The sequence below is a fragment of the Oryzias latipes genome, chromosome 11 (genome assembly GCF_002234675.1).
Source record: "Oryzias latipes chromosome 11, ASM223467v1".
In the NCBI taxonomy this organism is placed as follows: Eukaryota; Metazoa; Chordata; class Actinopteri; order Beloniformes; family Adrianichthyidae; genus Oryzias; species Oryzias latipes.
The window spans coordinates 16,622,463-16,637,738 of NC_019869.2; the positions used below are offsets into that span (position 1 = coordinate 16,622,463).

Below are 15,276 nucleotides of genomic sequence, written 5' to 3' on the forward strand. Positions count from 1 at the left end.
ACCCCTGCTAGAGAAAGAGAGAGAAAGACGCGACGAGAGGAGGAGAGGGAGGAGCGAAAGTCAGATAAGGGGTGCCTGCGTAAAGCCTTACTTTAGAATTCCACTCATTTAACCAAATAATCCTTTTGCTTTTTTCTTCTTAAACCGTATTGTTCAGCAGACCAGCCAGCTACAAACCAAATCTTTAGGAGAACCAAAAAATAAAGAAGCACTCCAGTTTGACAGTTTTTTCCATTTTTACTTACGGAGAGGATCCACGCTGGACGGGGTTTGGACATTTGAATGAGCGCACAGGAGCTTCAATCCCTCTTCAGCAAAGTCAAACCAAAGCTGATCAGCAGATCCCGGCGCACATCTGTCGGGACACAATAAACTGAGTCTAAGTGCACCAGGAGCTGCCATAGGTTTGCATGGCTGATGTGATAGCAGATCCCATCCAGCGGCCAGTCACCCTGCGAGCTGCAGCATCCTGCGTGGAGAAACTGTTATAGCTTTATTTATTCTCCTGAAGAAACAGAAATAGGGACGCAGCACCCACCCAAGACCCTCCAACTATAAGGAGATGTGAATCGTTTGAGGCGCAGAAGAAAAAAAAGCCAAATACTCCAAATACTTTCTTCTCCTGCGTCCATCTTCTCCAGCGGCTGCGCACACCGGGAAAAAACAAACAAACAAAAAACACGCAGAGACAGGCCAAAGAACCACGGCAGGACGACAGACCGGAGGAGAGGAGAAAGTGAGACTCAAATAAAAGACAAAAAAAAGCAACGGCCACCAGGTCGACAGAGGACCATGTTTGTCCCCCTGCCGGTGCCCTTCGTCTTTCAGAGAACAGCGTCCGACTTCAGCGCCTGGAGACTCAAGTCCTCGCTGGCTCCGCGGTCCAGCCCCGGTAAGAGGGCTCCCCACGGCCCCACAGCACGCGGCACTTCCACCGACTCCCACTCTGCACGACACACGTTCCCCAGGACCAATCCTTCTTTAACAAATACACACAAACCTTACATTTAAAGTTCAAATGAATCAAATGCATCCAATCATATCCTTAATAAATAAATTAGCTAGAAAGTTCATCTAAGCTTATTAGTGTTTCATTTTTATACAATTTAGATGAGATTGCCTGAAATATTGGTCAAATGCAGCTTCATTTCAAGTGTTTAATAGAAAAAAGCACAAAATGTAAAGAATGTTTATCACACCTGCTTTTTTATCCTTTCCATCAAGATATCCTTCGGAAAAAAAACTGTTAATTATTCATAAAAAGTAATGATAAAACATCTAACCTGCCAGTCACACCCCAAATGTGGGTCATTTTTATCCATTCATCCCACAGAGGCACAACTCTGACTTCTCATCCTCCTCTTTCATTCATGCCATGCATTCCTCCATCACATCCTGCATTTGTCTCTCCTCCTGCTCTCCTGCAGGCTTCTTGCTCAGGTCTGGGGTTGATATTCATGGTCATCTATTGATCAGGATGTATTGATCCCTGTCGGGGGCCACGATGGGAAAACCTGTGTGAGGCTGAGATTGAAGGGAGAAAGTTTACTGGTCTAGGAATAATGCAAGATGGTGGGAGAGGACTCTTTTTCAAGAGATTTTCAAATTAAATCTCTGTTTAAAAATGTTCTATACGTTTTATTTTACTTTAGAAAGACCGAACTGCTGTCAGATTTGTGCCACCATGATATTCCTTAAGGGTAAAAAACTAAATATTATCTAAAACTTTTAAAAGGGAAATATATATATTTTTATGTAATGTTCTGTTTTTTGTCACTGCTTAAGTTTAAATATCTGCAAAAATGTGTGTTGAGTTTCTGCATGTCTGAGGTGGACAGGGCCGACAGCTGCTCCGTCTCCACCAGCTCCATCCACTCTGGCAGAAATCCTGAAGGGCACATTTCTGTGTGTCTTTATGCAGAGCTGTGTCAAACACGCCGCAGTAGTACATGGCATTGCCTGAAGTCAGTGTCCAAAGTAGAAAGCTGCAGAGATTTTAACAAGAGCTGCTTCTGTTGGTTTTGACAAGCAACTTGACTCTGTGTTTTCTGAAGTGGAAGTTCAATTCTGCTGGAAAATTAAAGACAAAGAGTTGATGGATGAATGAGGGGGAGATATGGACACAAGAAGATAATGAATGACAGAATAAGTGGATGCATAAATGAACAAAAAGGAGTGACAAAAGGAATTCGGACAAAAAAACCAAGTGATGGATGAGTGTGAAAGAATATGAAAACAAGCAAATGGAATTATTGTCTACAGAAAGACTGAGGAGAAATCGGTTAGAAATTGTGATATACAATGATAATAATAATAATGCTAATTTAAGGATGGAGAAGAGGGTTGTCTTTGAGGAGTATATTGCGCTGTGAGTTTTTCCATCTTTTGTTCTCCGTCTAGTTTTCTCATTTCTGTAAAGTCTTCCCTCAAAGCAAAGACTAATTGCACCGTTCCATCCCTGTTCCCCCTCCTTCTCCTCTCAGCTCACATAGGGAGGCTGTTGAATTGGATTTGCCCAGTGTGTTTTGGCTGGGCCATCTAAGCCAGTTTAGCTAACCCTGTTACCCATGATTCCCTGCCTCCCCCAGATGCGAACGTTGGCCGGCGTCATTTTGAGCGCGCACACATCTGGAGGTGCTTGCGTTAGGGGGAGCACAGACGGGGTGTCAGAAGTCGGAGATGAGGGGAGTGGGGTTCAGTGGCCGAGCGGGTGGGTTTGGGGGGAGGGAGGGGGGGCAGACCTGAACAGCAGACGCCAGCAGACAGCAGCTCTGCAGTGGATCTAAACTGAGAGCTTATAGGTTTATTGTTGGCTCGACTCCTAAACACTGCAGCGTTGAAACCACTGACCTCAGCTCGCCGTAGACACAGCTACACGCTCTGATAAGAGAATAAAAACACGTCTTTAGATTTAATATTTCATCATGAGAAAAATAGCATAATAAAATCCTAGTTTAATCATTTTTGTTTGTGAGCATTCCAAATTATGGCCTACGAGGAGGTAACGAGAGTTAACACCTTTCAGCGCCAACCAAAATTATAATCTCCTGTTTTTGTGGCATGAGAGAAATATTTAAAGGGAGGTGGGTTAATATGAGGCTGTTGCTGTTTCAGCGTGAGCAGAGTAGATGCTTTCATTCTTGATGTGTGCCGTCAATCCACAGAGTTTAACTCAAATACAGCAGCAGCAGGATTTCATCAATCCATCTTTGCATTCACATTTGAAATTCTTAATTTCCCCAGATTTACTTTAATTTGTTTTTCTTGATTTAAAAAAGTTTGAGAATTTTGCGGGGTCTTGTACAAGAGTCGCAGCAGAGGGAACACACAAGGTGAAGATCCACCCTGACATCTCTTACATGTTGACCTGTCAGAAAGCAGCAGGAACACATAACTTGCATTGCAGGGTTCCTGTTATTTGTGCAATTGTTGTTAAACGTTAAGGCTTTAGGGGGGGGGGGGTTGTTGGAGTTCTAAGCATTGTCCCATTTTTTTTGCAGCTTGCCGATCTGATGAAAGTGTGTGTGGGTTGTTTTTTTTGCTGTGGTTTTTAAGAGCCCAGAGGGTGGAGGCCAGCATGAGGCTGCCTGTGGTCTGTCTTTGCTCTGCACCACAACAAAGAAAATCTAAATGCTCTTTTATTTTATGTACGCTTCTGTAAAATCCTCCAGGGCCCAAGTGGCCTCTATAAAACTAAGAGCTGTCCAATTCTGGGGATGCTTTATTTATGTTGGTTTCTCCGAGAGGCCTCTTATTGGAGCTGCTGTTCTTCGGCCAAATGTTCATTTCGACCCTCTGGTCCAGCCTGCTCTCCTCAGCCTGCCGCCTGTCTTCTGGGATCGTTCTTCCAGGAAAAATGATAAAAGAAATTGTTGATTGTAGGTAATGAAAAAAGGCCAATCACTGCAGTGTCAAAGACTCAGGAATGTAATTAAAACTGGCAGAGGATGGGAAAAATGGCACTGTTTAGACAACATGGCGGAGGTGCTCTTTCCACAATACTGCAGAGTTGAAGCACAGACCTCCTTCCCACACACACACACCAGCATATCACACACAAACAGGGTTCAGTGCTGCTGCCCCCCCCCCCCCCCCACCCACCCACCCAGATTTGCACCTTGCAAAGCCTGGGATCTTGTTGTGGTGTCACGGTTACAACAAACTGAGCCCAGCAGAGGCCGGCATAATTATTCGTCAGTGTGTGTGTTAACACACTTTCTGTGTTTGTGGTGAAAGTGTGTGTCGGTTAAACATTGTGTATTTGGTCTGAAGATGTTGCTTTGCTGTTGTCAGAACTTTGCAAACATTTGTGATTTTTTTGGGGAGAATTCATGCAGACTGGAATGTGGTGTTTGTGAATGTGTGTGTGTGTGTGTGTGTGCGCGCACAAACAGTTAGACAATTCAATAATTGCACATTGAGGTCAGTTATGGATCTTTCCAGCATGTGTGGTAAACCACAAGGAGCTCATAGCTGCACATTGTGTGAGTGGTTTTAACCTTCCACCAGTATTGATTAGGAGGCATTGACTTCTCTCCCGCCACTCTACGTGTGCGTGAGTGTGTGGATCGCTGATGTGTGGGCTTGAGAATTTGTGGTTGCGCATGGCTTGTGAATATGTGAATGTGTGTGGCGGTCTCAACGCTTGCCGTGAATGTGAAGGAACGGGAGAAGGTGCGTGCGCGCCAGGACACCTGACTTTGTATGCATGTGTGTGCACGTGGATGTGTATGGATCAGGCTTTAAACGCCGCGGCATAGTTGGTAAGTCCCGGTGTTAACGTGATTGCGAATGACAAAGCGTCCAGGCGGGTTTGTTAACTCCATAATGGGGAATCAATAGACACAACACAGATGTCAATACAACATGCTTTATTGCGTTAAACCGCCATACTCCCACCCTGGGCGGGTGGAAGACTCACACACACACACACACACACACACACACACACGTAGAAATGCACTGCGTCTGAGAATGCATCTGCCACTTAAAATTCCTGCACACATTATAACACAAAACATTTGTTTTATAGTATTTGTGCACATTGAGATTTTAATTAAAAAAGTTGAAGCAAAAACAGAACTGTCTTTCCTCATTCTTTTCTATTATTTAAGACCGTAAAGGATCTATATTTCATCGGATGTTTCCAGACACAAATAATCACTCAGAAAAATGCCCAAAAAGTTTCGACTTTTATTTGGTTTCACTCTGCAGTCTTGAGCAGATTTAACTGCCTGGAAGTCTTGCAGCTGCTTATCCAAACTGAGTTCTAACGGAGAAGAAAAGTACGTTTGTTCTATTAGCATTCTATTAACCATTTTCCACCCATTTTACCCCCAAGTGACTATCCAGGGAATTCCTGATTACTTCTTTTTTAGAACTGTACCACACCTTGTTTTTTTTCTATGTAAATCAAAATCCACTTTATTCCCCCTGGATCATTTGTGCACAAACCACAACAGGGTTCACTTGCAAGTGAACTAAGGTCAATGTTTTTTAGTGGGCTTAGTTTATTTGTTTAGTCTGCTCCTAGAGTTATATAAGTTGGGTCAAATTGGTTTAAATGTGCCCACAACTATTCTAAATTACTGCTATCCTCCAGTTTTTCAGAAGAATAACTTACATGGGAAAGATTTTATGGCACTTGACATCAAAAGAATCTATATGTGCATTTGCTTTTAATTCAAACTTGTCTTAAAAAGCATTACAGCACAGAGTTATTATATGTTTTCTTTTACATAGTTTTCTTATGCTTGTCCATCTTTTTTTGTTGTTGTTATCTTTTTAATTTTAAACAGGCTGGTCATGTACTTGCATAGCACATGTTTTTGTCCATTCTTGGTGCTTTAGATTTACCAGGCATTTGCCTTTTGCTGCTGATTTAACTGGATTAAGTGTTCAGACGATTATTACCTGGAATCATGTTATCCTGGAGGAAAGGGGCTGGGAAGCACTGCAATTAAACGTCTGCTGAGAGAACTGCCACAGCTCTTAACATTACAAAGGCTGGCTTTCAGACTTTCATCTAAAACTGGATGTTTTTCTTTAGTATGGCCCAAAGCTCATTACATTCACACAAAAAAGGATTTTTTTTATTTACTTGGTTACCAGCTATAAACTGCCCACTTTTAAGTTTTTGGGGATATTTTGAAGGAAAACAATAATGTGAACTTTACAGAACAGAAATACAACTGAATCATAATATTTGCAGTTATGTTTATTTTGAAAAAACTTGTGTTTTGACATTTTTGTGCCATTCAGTCTTTTTGTTTGTGTTTTCGTTCATTAGAAGTGCTAAATAAAGTAACTGTCAGCAACGGCAATTATCCTTATACTTGCCAACTTAATATTCTTTTAAATGTATGTCTTTAGGACTTAATTAGGTGAAAACAAAACAATACGTCACTAAAACAGGAAGCTGGCGGAACTCTCTTTTGGATTTCTTAGCTATCTTCACCTCTTTGTGTTCTTGGATTAGTGTTTATTCAAGTTTGTGGAAGCTTAAGGACATTTTTGTTTAAAAATTTCATTGGAATATTGTGCTAGAAAAGGGAATTCGACTTGAATAAAATCAAAGCAAACGGCATGTAAAATAAAAGAAATCTTATTAATGTTCCTTAGACTCTTACAAACCTGTGTGTTCAGCCTTGAACACACTCCTGCACTTTTACACACAAACACAAATACACACTCAGATGTTTTTATTTTAGTTAGACAATAAAGAGCACTTTGCTTTCTGCTACCTGCTGTGCAGATATGAAGTAAAAGTCTCCCTGTTATCAAAACACGGTCAGTTGAACCCGCCCCCCTTTTTCCCTATGTGTCAGCCTGTCCGACTACAAACTCCTTTTGTTACCGTGGAAACATTCACAGACCATTAGACACACTCATAAGAGAAAAAGAGTTCAGGTAAACGTTGTCGTCTGCACATAAAGCACATGCGTGCTGCACTGGGCGGTCAACTTGGTTGGCCTTAATGGTCCCAAAGACCATTAAGGGCTAAATTGGCTGTACTCAAGCTATGTGAGACTGCCCCATGTGTCCTGGCCTGTGTATGCATTCAGGAGTCATACATCACTGTGTTTTCACTATGTATGACCATGGAAACACAAGTAGGATGTGTACTTAAGTACTTATAGTTTGTGTAAAATGGCTGTTCCCTATTGGCTTGTGTCAAAGCTGTGGATGATGGTGTGTGTGGCTTTTCTCGTCCGTTTTACACTTTCGCTAAATAATGCATCTTGGACACAGCAAGGGACTTTTCTTGGTTTAACTGCAGTACGGACCCCTAATCGAACGCACTCTGGGTGCTCGGTCCCATTGTCCAACAAGATGTCTGTAGATGGGATTTTCTCCTCGCACACATAAAGAACTCTTTGCCTGTTCACTCCCCTCACAGCTCATAAGGCCTTCTCATGCTTTTCTACCTCTCACTTTTACATCACCCTCTTCTCCTGCCTCGGTCCACACTGCAGCCTGTTGTGTTCAGCCAGAAGACGTGACAGCAGAAAGAAAAGAGAAAAAATGAAGGAAGGAGACCGGTGGGAAGGCCACTCTACACTTTAATGGCTCATAGACGGACCGCCACTTTCCATCTAATGATTAGGTGTGTCTGTGAGGTTAGACCTGTGTTTAACAACCAGTCCTAATCGAACTTATTCCCCGTGTCACCAAATCAAAGAAAAGAGGATATTTTTCATTAGCCGCGGTTACATGGGCAGAATATATTGATCGGATCAATGGTCGGGTTAAAATTCACCCGTGCACATGGGCACAGAAAACCTTTTTCCGATTAGAACAAACGTTCCCATGGCTCACACTCTCGTTCGGAATGAATCATTTGGGCATGCGCAGTAGTGTAAAAATCACCCGGATGCGGATATAGGTCCCGTTGTAAACAAACCGCTTCCACAGACATTTATGCAGCAGCTCGGTAACATACGAGACGATCTTCCAAACGTGCTTTTATTAATGTCATGAATATTATGAATTGCCTGTTCGCTCATCGTTATATTTAATCTGTGTGGTCAGTGCTTTTTTTGTGGAAGAATTAAGCTGGACGAAAGCTTAGGACAGACTAACACGGGCTAACATCATTAGCCTGATGGATGGACACAAAATCCAGGACCGTGCAAGAAACGCAGCAATCTGCAGCTTTCTAAGGACTGAGCGACATTTATTTCTGCTCTGAAAGTTCACACAGACCGCCCCAAAGCCACTCTGTGAGCTAGCGGCCCGAGCTCTGTTCGAACACGGTTCCTCCTGAGTCCTGCAGCCGCTAACCCAGAGCGGCGGGACGGCTCGCAGTCTGAATTCTCCCACACATAAGAAAACAACAAAACGCACACGTAAAAAAGCCCCCCCCCCCGACACAAAATTATTAATCCAGCTGCTCTGCTCACTCGGGTGCCAGTGGACCGAGTGAGCGTCAGGGGGCACGAAGCGCTCCTCCTCCGAATCTCCCCCGTGAGGGGTGTAAGAGAGGGGAGAGCCAGCGGGGCGAGAGCGGAGCGGCGCTTTTCACGGGGCGTCCGCAGAGCAGCTGGTCGGTCCCGTATGAGCTCCAAAGCTTTCTCACAGCGAAACACCTTCTGTGCATGACGTAAACCAGAGCAGCAGTGACACACGATCGGAATGACCGTTTACATGCTCCACGATCGGATAAACGATCGGTATAACCCACCTATCTCGATCGGAAAGAAATTCTGATCCGAATGAGTCTGATCGGGGCAGAGTATTCCGAACGGCGCGTTTACATGACGCATTTTCTTTCCGATCAGGCGTTCATTCCGATTACTTTTGCCCATGTAAACGCGGCTAGTGACATAACCTCAACATTAGGCGTCGCTACTATATATGGCTCTGAGAGAGTATAAAGCTGGATTTTTATAAATAAAACTTAAAAATAACCTTATCCCATTCAGGATTGAGATCTTTGTCTTGCTCAAAGACTTGGTGTTGATCTGCAGTCAGGCTAGAAGCAGGTTTCATCTTAGTGAGTCCAAAAATTCAATATTTCTTTGGTTCTAACGATAGCCTGCATCAACCATGAGGTGGAAAAACAGCTCCTGTACATCATCCTCCCACCAGGTTACACTGTAACGCCTGATTTACACTGGTCCGTCTGCGTTGTGTCTCCATTGGGTCTCCATTACGTTAACACAAAAAATAGAGCTTTCATTAATTAATTGGAAATATATATTGCCTCCATCATGTCTGTGTCTGACGTTCATCCCTCCGCAGCACAGCGCAAGCTTTACTTCCAGTCCGTCCATGTGTTGATTTTCCGGCAAAAAGCCGGGGGACAGGTTTGGGTTTCAAAATTAAAACTTCCGTTGTGCTTTCAAAATAAAACTTAAATTTTATTAAACTTAAATAAATTTTTATTTTATATTTAAGGTAATGTGTCCCGGGGAAGACCCAGGACACGCTGGAGAGACTACGTCTCTCGGCTGGCCTGGGAACGCCTCGGGGTTCCCCCAGAGGAGCTGGAGGAAGTGGCTGGGCTGAGGGAAGTCTGGGCATCTCTGCTCAGTCTGCTGCCCCCGCGACCCGGTCCCGGATAAGCGGAGGAAGATGGATGGATGGATGGATGGATGGATGGATGGTGTCCACACAATAAAGCATCTTAACACAAAAGATAACACGTGTCCATGTTTGCCATGGACAACCAAAGTTTAATTATGGAAGCACAAAAACACGAGATTATTTATGAGACAAAATAAAGTTCTATACACCCTCTTGTGCTACACATTATGTTAGCTAAATGTGAAAGAAATATTTAGCTTGAGTTGGGCTGCACGTGTGGCGCAGTGGTTGGCACTCTTGCCTCACAGCAAGAAGGTCCCCGGTTCAAGTCCCGTTTGCATGTTCTCCCTGTGGATGCGTGGGTTTTCTCCGGCTTCCTCCCATCGTCCAAAAACATGCTTCATGGGTTACTTGGTTACTCTATATTGTGAATGTGAGTGCGCAGGGGTGTGTGATTTGTGGCCCTGCGACAGACTGACGACCTGTCCAGGGTGTCACCAACCTTCGCCCACAAGTGGGCGGGATAGAGTCCGGAGATAAAACGAGGACAAAGGGACAAAATGGCTTAGATATGAATTTAGCCTGAGTTCAGTTCGATTCTCTTCACCTCAGTGGACTCTGGTGTAAAACGAACACCATGTGTTTCCTAAAGAAGTTAGTGCCAAATTCACCAAATCCAAAATGTCTTTTTTTATTTTTTTATGCCCAGTGTTTTGGTCTTCCACTAGGCCCCTTTCTTTGCAGCTCCAACCTTTGTGTCCTTTTACAAATGTTTTCACTGTCCCTCCACTTAACGTGTCCAAACCATCTCTCTCTGGCGTCCCCAAATTTATCTCAAAAATATCTAACATGAGCTGTTAACTGGATAAAATAACTCTTCATGAATTCTCAACATAAACCAAACTACAAACCACTCTATAAAACGGAACATACTGAAAACAGCTCTTAGAGAATTTCTTTTTTCTTTTTCATTCTTTGTTTGATGATAAACCAATGAAAAGAGAACATACTGCCCCCTACTGTAAGGGAGATAAACAGTGGCATCTCGCTCAAATCCTGAGTGAAATGGGCAAATTGAGCGGGAAGAAAATAGTATGGATCACCTGGTGTCAGTAGGTCCTCATAAACAATGCAACTGGAAATGGTAGAGCACTGTCACCAGCATAGCCCACAACAATAAATTATTTAAAGTAAAGGACTAAAATGCTGGTTTGACACCTGATTAATGCATCAATTCTGTTTTAAACCTGAAAAAAATCATGTGCATTACTTGTCTTAGCCTACAGCTGACTTTTTTAAATTCGCCTTGAATTTTTATATCTTCTCACTTTCACTGAAGCTGAAATTGTTCTCTCTAGTTTAGAAAACATCAAGATATAAAACAAATCTTTCACCACATGTGCTCACTTTAGTTCTCCATAGTATCCAGTGGACTTTGACATTAGTCCATCCTGTAAACACAAATGGGGTGCAGGCCTTGACAGAGAAATCCTTAAATGGACTGTTGACATAGAAACCAATCTGGAAACAAAACAGAAAAAAAGTAAATGTTCTTTAGGGGGCAGTATGTTCTTTTTGCCAATAAATCACAGAGCCTTCTGCATTATTTTTGGTGCAAAGCCTGTCTGCTCCATCTTTCAGTTTTACTGGCTGTAGAATTAAAAAATGGGCATTTGATTTTAAGAATTCTTCAACCCAATTAAAAAAGAAATTGAACTTTGATGTTACGAGGTGCATGCAGTTTTAAAAGTCTGCTGTTCTGTAAGTTTGGCTGTAATGTCCATCAGTGTTTGCCGCTGGTGTGTGTAATACAGACGTGCTGGTCTTTTGTGCCAACCTGAAGGAAGGGATCTTGTTCCTCAGCTTGCATGAATAGCGAGAAGAGGGCTTAGGAAAGGCTCCTGTCCTCCTCCACAGCTTTCTGACATAATGAAGCCAGTGTGTGATCTCACACAAAGCCTTCCTGTGGAAGTGTGAGTAAGCTTGTCTTGATGTACGCTCTAGCCGTCTCAAAGGTGCAGGACTTTTATAGAGATTAAAATGACAGAGCCGTGGATAAGAAGAGCGATGTGTGTGTTTCTGTGCTTGTGTGTGTTGGAGCCAACCCTTGTGAGTGTTTGCATGTTTATGTGTGCCTCAGTAATGCAGTCTCCTCCTTTGCAGCACCACAGAGACGTTTAATGCTCACCAACTTAGCTTGTACCAAGTACACCACACACAGTGAGCTTACACGTGTCCTTTGTGTGGCACTTTTCTATGCCTGTAATTGTGATTGACTAGGTGTGTGTGTGTGTAACCAGGCAGCATAAATCTTTGTGCGCAACAATGTCATTCTTTCCACCGCTGATACATTTAGCTAATAAAGTTGGTTACGAAAAGTGAGGTTGGTTAGATTGGATCCCACGTCTTTTGTCTCCTACCCCCCCCCCCCGCCCACACTCACATCCACCAACTGCAGGTCAGTGCTGTTTTGGGCTTGAAGGAAGATTTAGACCCCCAATTTAATTTAGCAGACAAGAGTTATGGTAATGAACTTTGGGGCAAGAAGGTGGCTTTAGATGAAAGAGGAGGATGGATAGGAAGTGGGGGCAGGGGTTCCCCACATTTACCTCAGGAACACCTCGTCCTTCCTGTCCTTCTACCCCTGGCTCCCTTAAGCCTGTATTATTGAGGGGCAAGCAGTGACTATGAAGGGTTTTTAGTGAAACGAGAATATCATGCTGGGGGGGGGGGGGGGGGTGCAGCATGTATGCACAAAGACAGAAGTAAAGTGACAACAATAGACGGTGGAGAGTGAAAGGAATGGTGGGAGGGTGGGAGGTGGACAGGCGGTGGGTCCAGCCCTTTTTAATAAATCTGAGTGCTCTGGTTAGTGCCTCAATCTCCTCTACCCAGCTAAACCCCCTTTTCCACGAAGCATACAAACACATACAGACGTGCACACGCTCCCAATTCATGCACTTACTCTGTGACTCATTTTCACCCACATATATTTTCACTGGACAACAATCTCAAGGGCTTTTACAAGGTGTTTTTGCCAGATTGTACAGCTGATGCTGCTCATAACTGAACTGTCCTCCAGATGTGGGCACAAAGTCTGAAAAACTCAAGTGTTGTTTTTTTTTTTTGTATTTTTGGTGGTTTCATGCTAATTTGGCTTTCTTTTTTTTCCACCTTGGGAACATTTGTTTTGTTGGCAATCCTCCTGTCCACACTCCTGTCAATACTGCTGAAAAGTACAAAGTGGTGGAAAGATGTGCAATTTCAACAAGCGTAAAGACAGAGTGAAAGCAGTGCTGGACAGTGAGCCACTCCCCTTCAAGTGCCTGTGAGGACTGTGTATGATGCAGGTAATGCACACCCTGAGTCCTGCTTGGAAGCTTTTTGAGTGCCGTTTAAATTAAAGCAGGAAAAAAACAGAAATAGTGGCCATATGCTCCATGTGCTTGTTTTTTAACGTGTCATTTTCTTATTCGTCACAGATAACTGGTCTTTGAGAAAGTAATATTTGGTGGACGTAAATCTTTACCTGTCAGAGGCATCAAAGGTAAACATCAGGTTGAGGTCCCAGCCACTCAAGTGGAAAGAGCAAAAACCCTTTTTCCACCTTTCATTCTCTACCAACATTTAACTCCCATCAGAAGTGAGTTTAGAAAACCACAGCATTGTGTGCATAAAGAAGTCGTCCTTAGTTTCGTACATAATGATCATGTGTCCTTGGTATGGCTGTCGCAGCTTCCATTGACTCACATCAGCCTTTCTAAACCGTGCCAGTTCAGGGCCACTCTGTTAGTCAAAAGGCGCCAAAATACATGAAGGAAATGACAAAGATAAGTAGTGTTCAGGAGAAGCTAAGTGTAGGTTATAAACCACTTCATCATCAAACACCTCTCTTGATGCTAAACAGACTAAAATGTTATTGAGAATGGAGTGCAGCTAAAGTACCTCATATTGAGACCTGAACAAAGTGTCTGTTCTGAATGAACATTAGTTTATTCATTTTCAGCTGTTAAAGGTAAATGAAAATTTGAGTAAAATATCGAACTGACCAGACTTGGCTTTGAAGCTCAGGAAAATAACTGGTTATCCAGCTCTTTTGTGAGGTTTGAGCCTGTTTTTCTTGTGTGCAATGTAGAATAGAGTCCACAACTGAGATTCAAACTTTCCAAGAAGGCATTAAAAATGTAGAGGTGCTTTCCTGTGGGTTCCACAAGTGTTGTCATTTTTCATTCTGCCAAAATAGAAAAAAAAAGAGTTCAGGATCAGAACTGATAAAAAAAGCACACAAACAGTCTCTTTTGTGTCCTCATTTTTGAAACTTAAATCAAAAATGTTTCCTCCAGTGAGTGTAACAACCTCCAAGTCAAATTGATTGATTTCTAAATGTTTTACTTCAATAGGGTTTTATCCGTTATTGCAGGGGCCTTCTCCCAACCCTACAACTCAAGAACTTTTCACTAATGGTTCAGGAAAGGAGGAGAAGGCTTGACAATCATGCTGCCAATGTTTCACAATGACATGCATTCAGGGCAGGCACTCTGGCAATTGTACCCAAAATGCACAGAGCGTATATCATTGTTAATACTTTATTTTCTGTGTTTTGCTGTAGAGTGGATCTGCATTTACAGTGTTACTGATACCAAAAGCAAGCAAAAAGAGGTCAATGTTGAAAGGCATGCCCAGTAATTTGAGCATCACAGTTAAGACAAAACTTCATGTTTGAGTTAAAGCCCTGCTCTGATTATCATTTGATCTGTTCTTAAAGCTTTTCCAGTGGTCTTTTTATTATGATTATGCTGTTTTTAGACTTAATCCAAACACATGTGTTGTTTTCTAGGACAATTTCTGCAGAGCGGCAGTAGTTCGTTAGAAATTTGCCTCTGAGTTGTGGGAGGGACTGTTGGCGTGGAGTAAGCCTGCCCCTACTTCCCATCATCCATCTGTTTAGACTCTCTCCCACTAGCTTACAGCCCCACAGACCCCCAACCTAACATTACTGATGCAACAGAAATGGTGAGCAATATTGTCGCTATCAAGCCTTACAGTATAGATCCAGTTTCCATTTTTTTCCTGATAGTTGGAGGACAGGATTTTTGAAATGTCATGAATGACTTAAAAATGCCTTTTATTGGTCATTAACCCTGGAGAAGTCGCTGGTGACTCCTAAATAGCACCCGCTCTTTGACAGACCGTAACTCTTTGATCGTTTTACGTGAAGAAAAGCAGCTTCTTCTTGACTAACACATTAGAAACGTAAAGTTTTTCATTGCAGCTAAAAGCCACTTTTCTCCTAGACCAAATCATCAAATTAACGTGGATTGCGTAAGCACTTCATAACTATTGAGTGTTGCATCTCACTGGAGGTTGAGTTTAATGATGCTAATTATTCCTTCATTCATTCATCTTCCATTCCGTTTTGTCCCTTTCTGGGTCACGGAGCCTATCCCAGCCACTTGTGGGTGAAGGCAAGGGACATCCTGGACATGTCGCCAGTCTGTCACAGCGTCTGATGCTAATTAATCATCATTAATTTAGGCAAACTCTAACTTAACCTGATTTCAAGGTTAAACCTTTAGATGAATGAATATAAAAGTGTAAGTACAACGCTCCCATCTTTGACTGATTTCCAGCGCTTCCCTCGAACAAACACCATCAGAGGAAACATCAATGTTTACTGAATGAGTCTTCAGACATGTAGACCTTGTTTATGTATCGACAGTGTAGCTCGGAGTGACTCTTTTCTTTTTC

General features: G+C 42.7%; 1 protein-coding gene across 1 annotated transcript in view; it reads left to right on the plus strand.

Annotated features, from left to right (window-relative positions):
- Positions 1-756: 756 nt before the first annotated feature.
- Positions 757-15,276, plus strand: part of LOC101156340 (POU domain, class 2, transcription factor 1) — a 62,333-nt gene continuing 47,813 nt past the window's right edge. Inside the window, exon 1 of the mRNA XM_011481010.3 lies at positions 757-892. Within this exon, the coding sequence (XP_011479312.1) occupies positions 793-892 (100 nt within the window). The 5' untranslated portion in view covers positions 757-792. The remainder of the gene's footprint in view (positions 893-15,276) is intronic.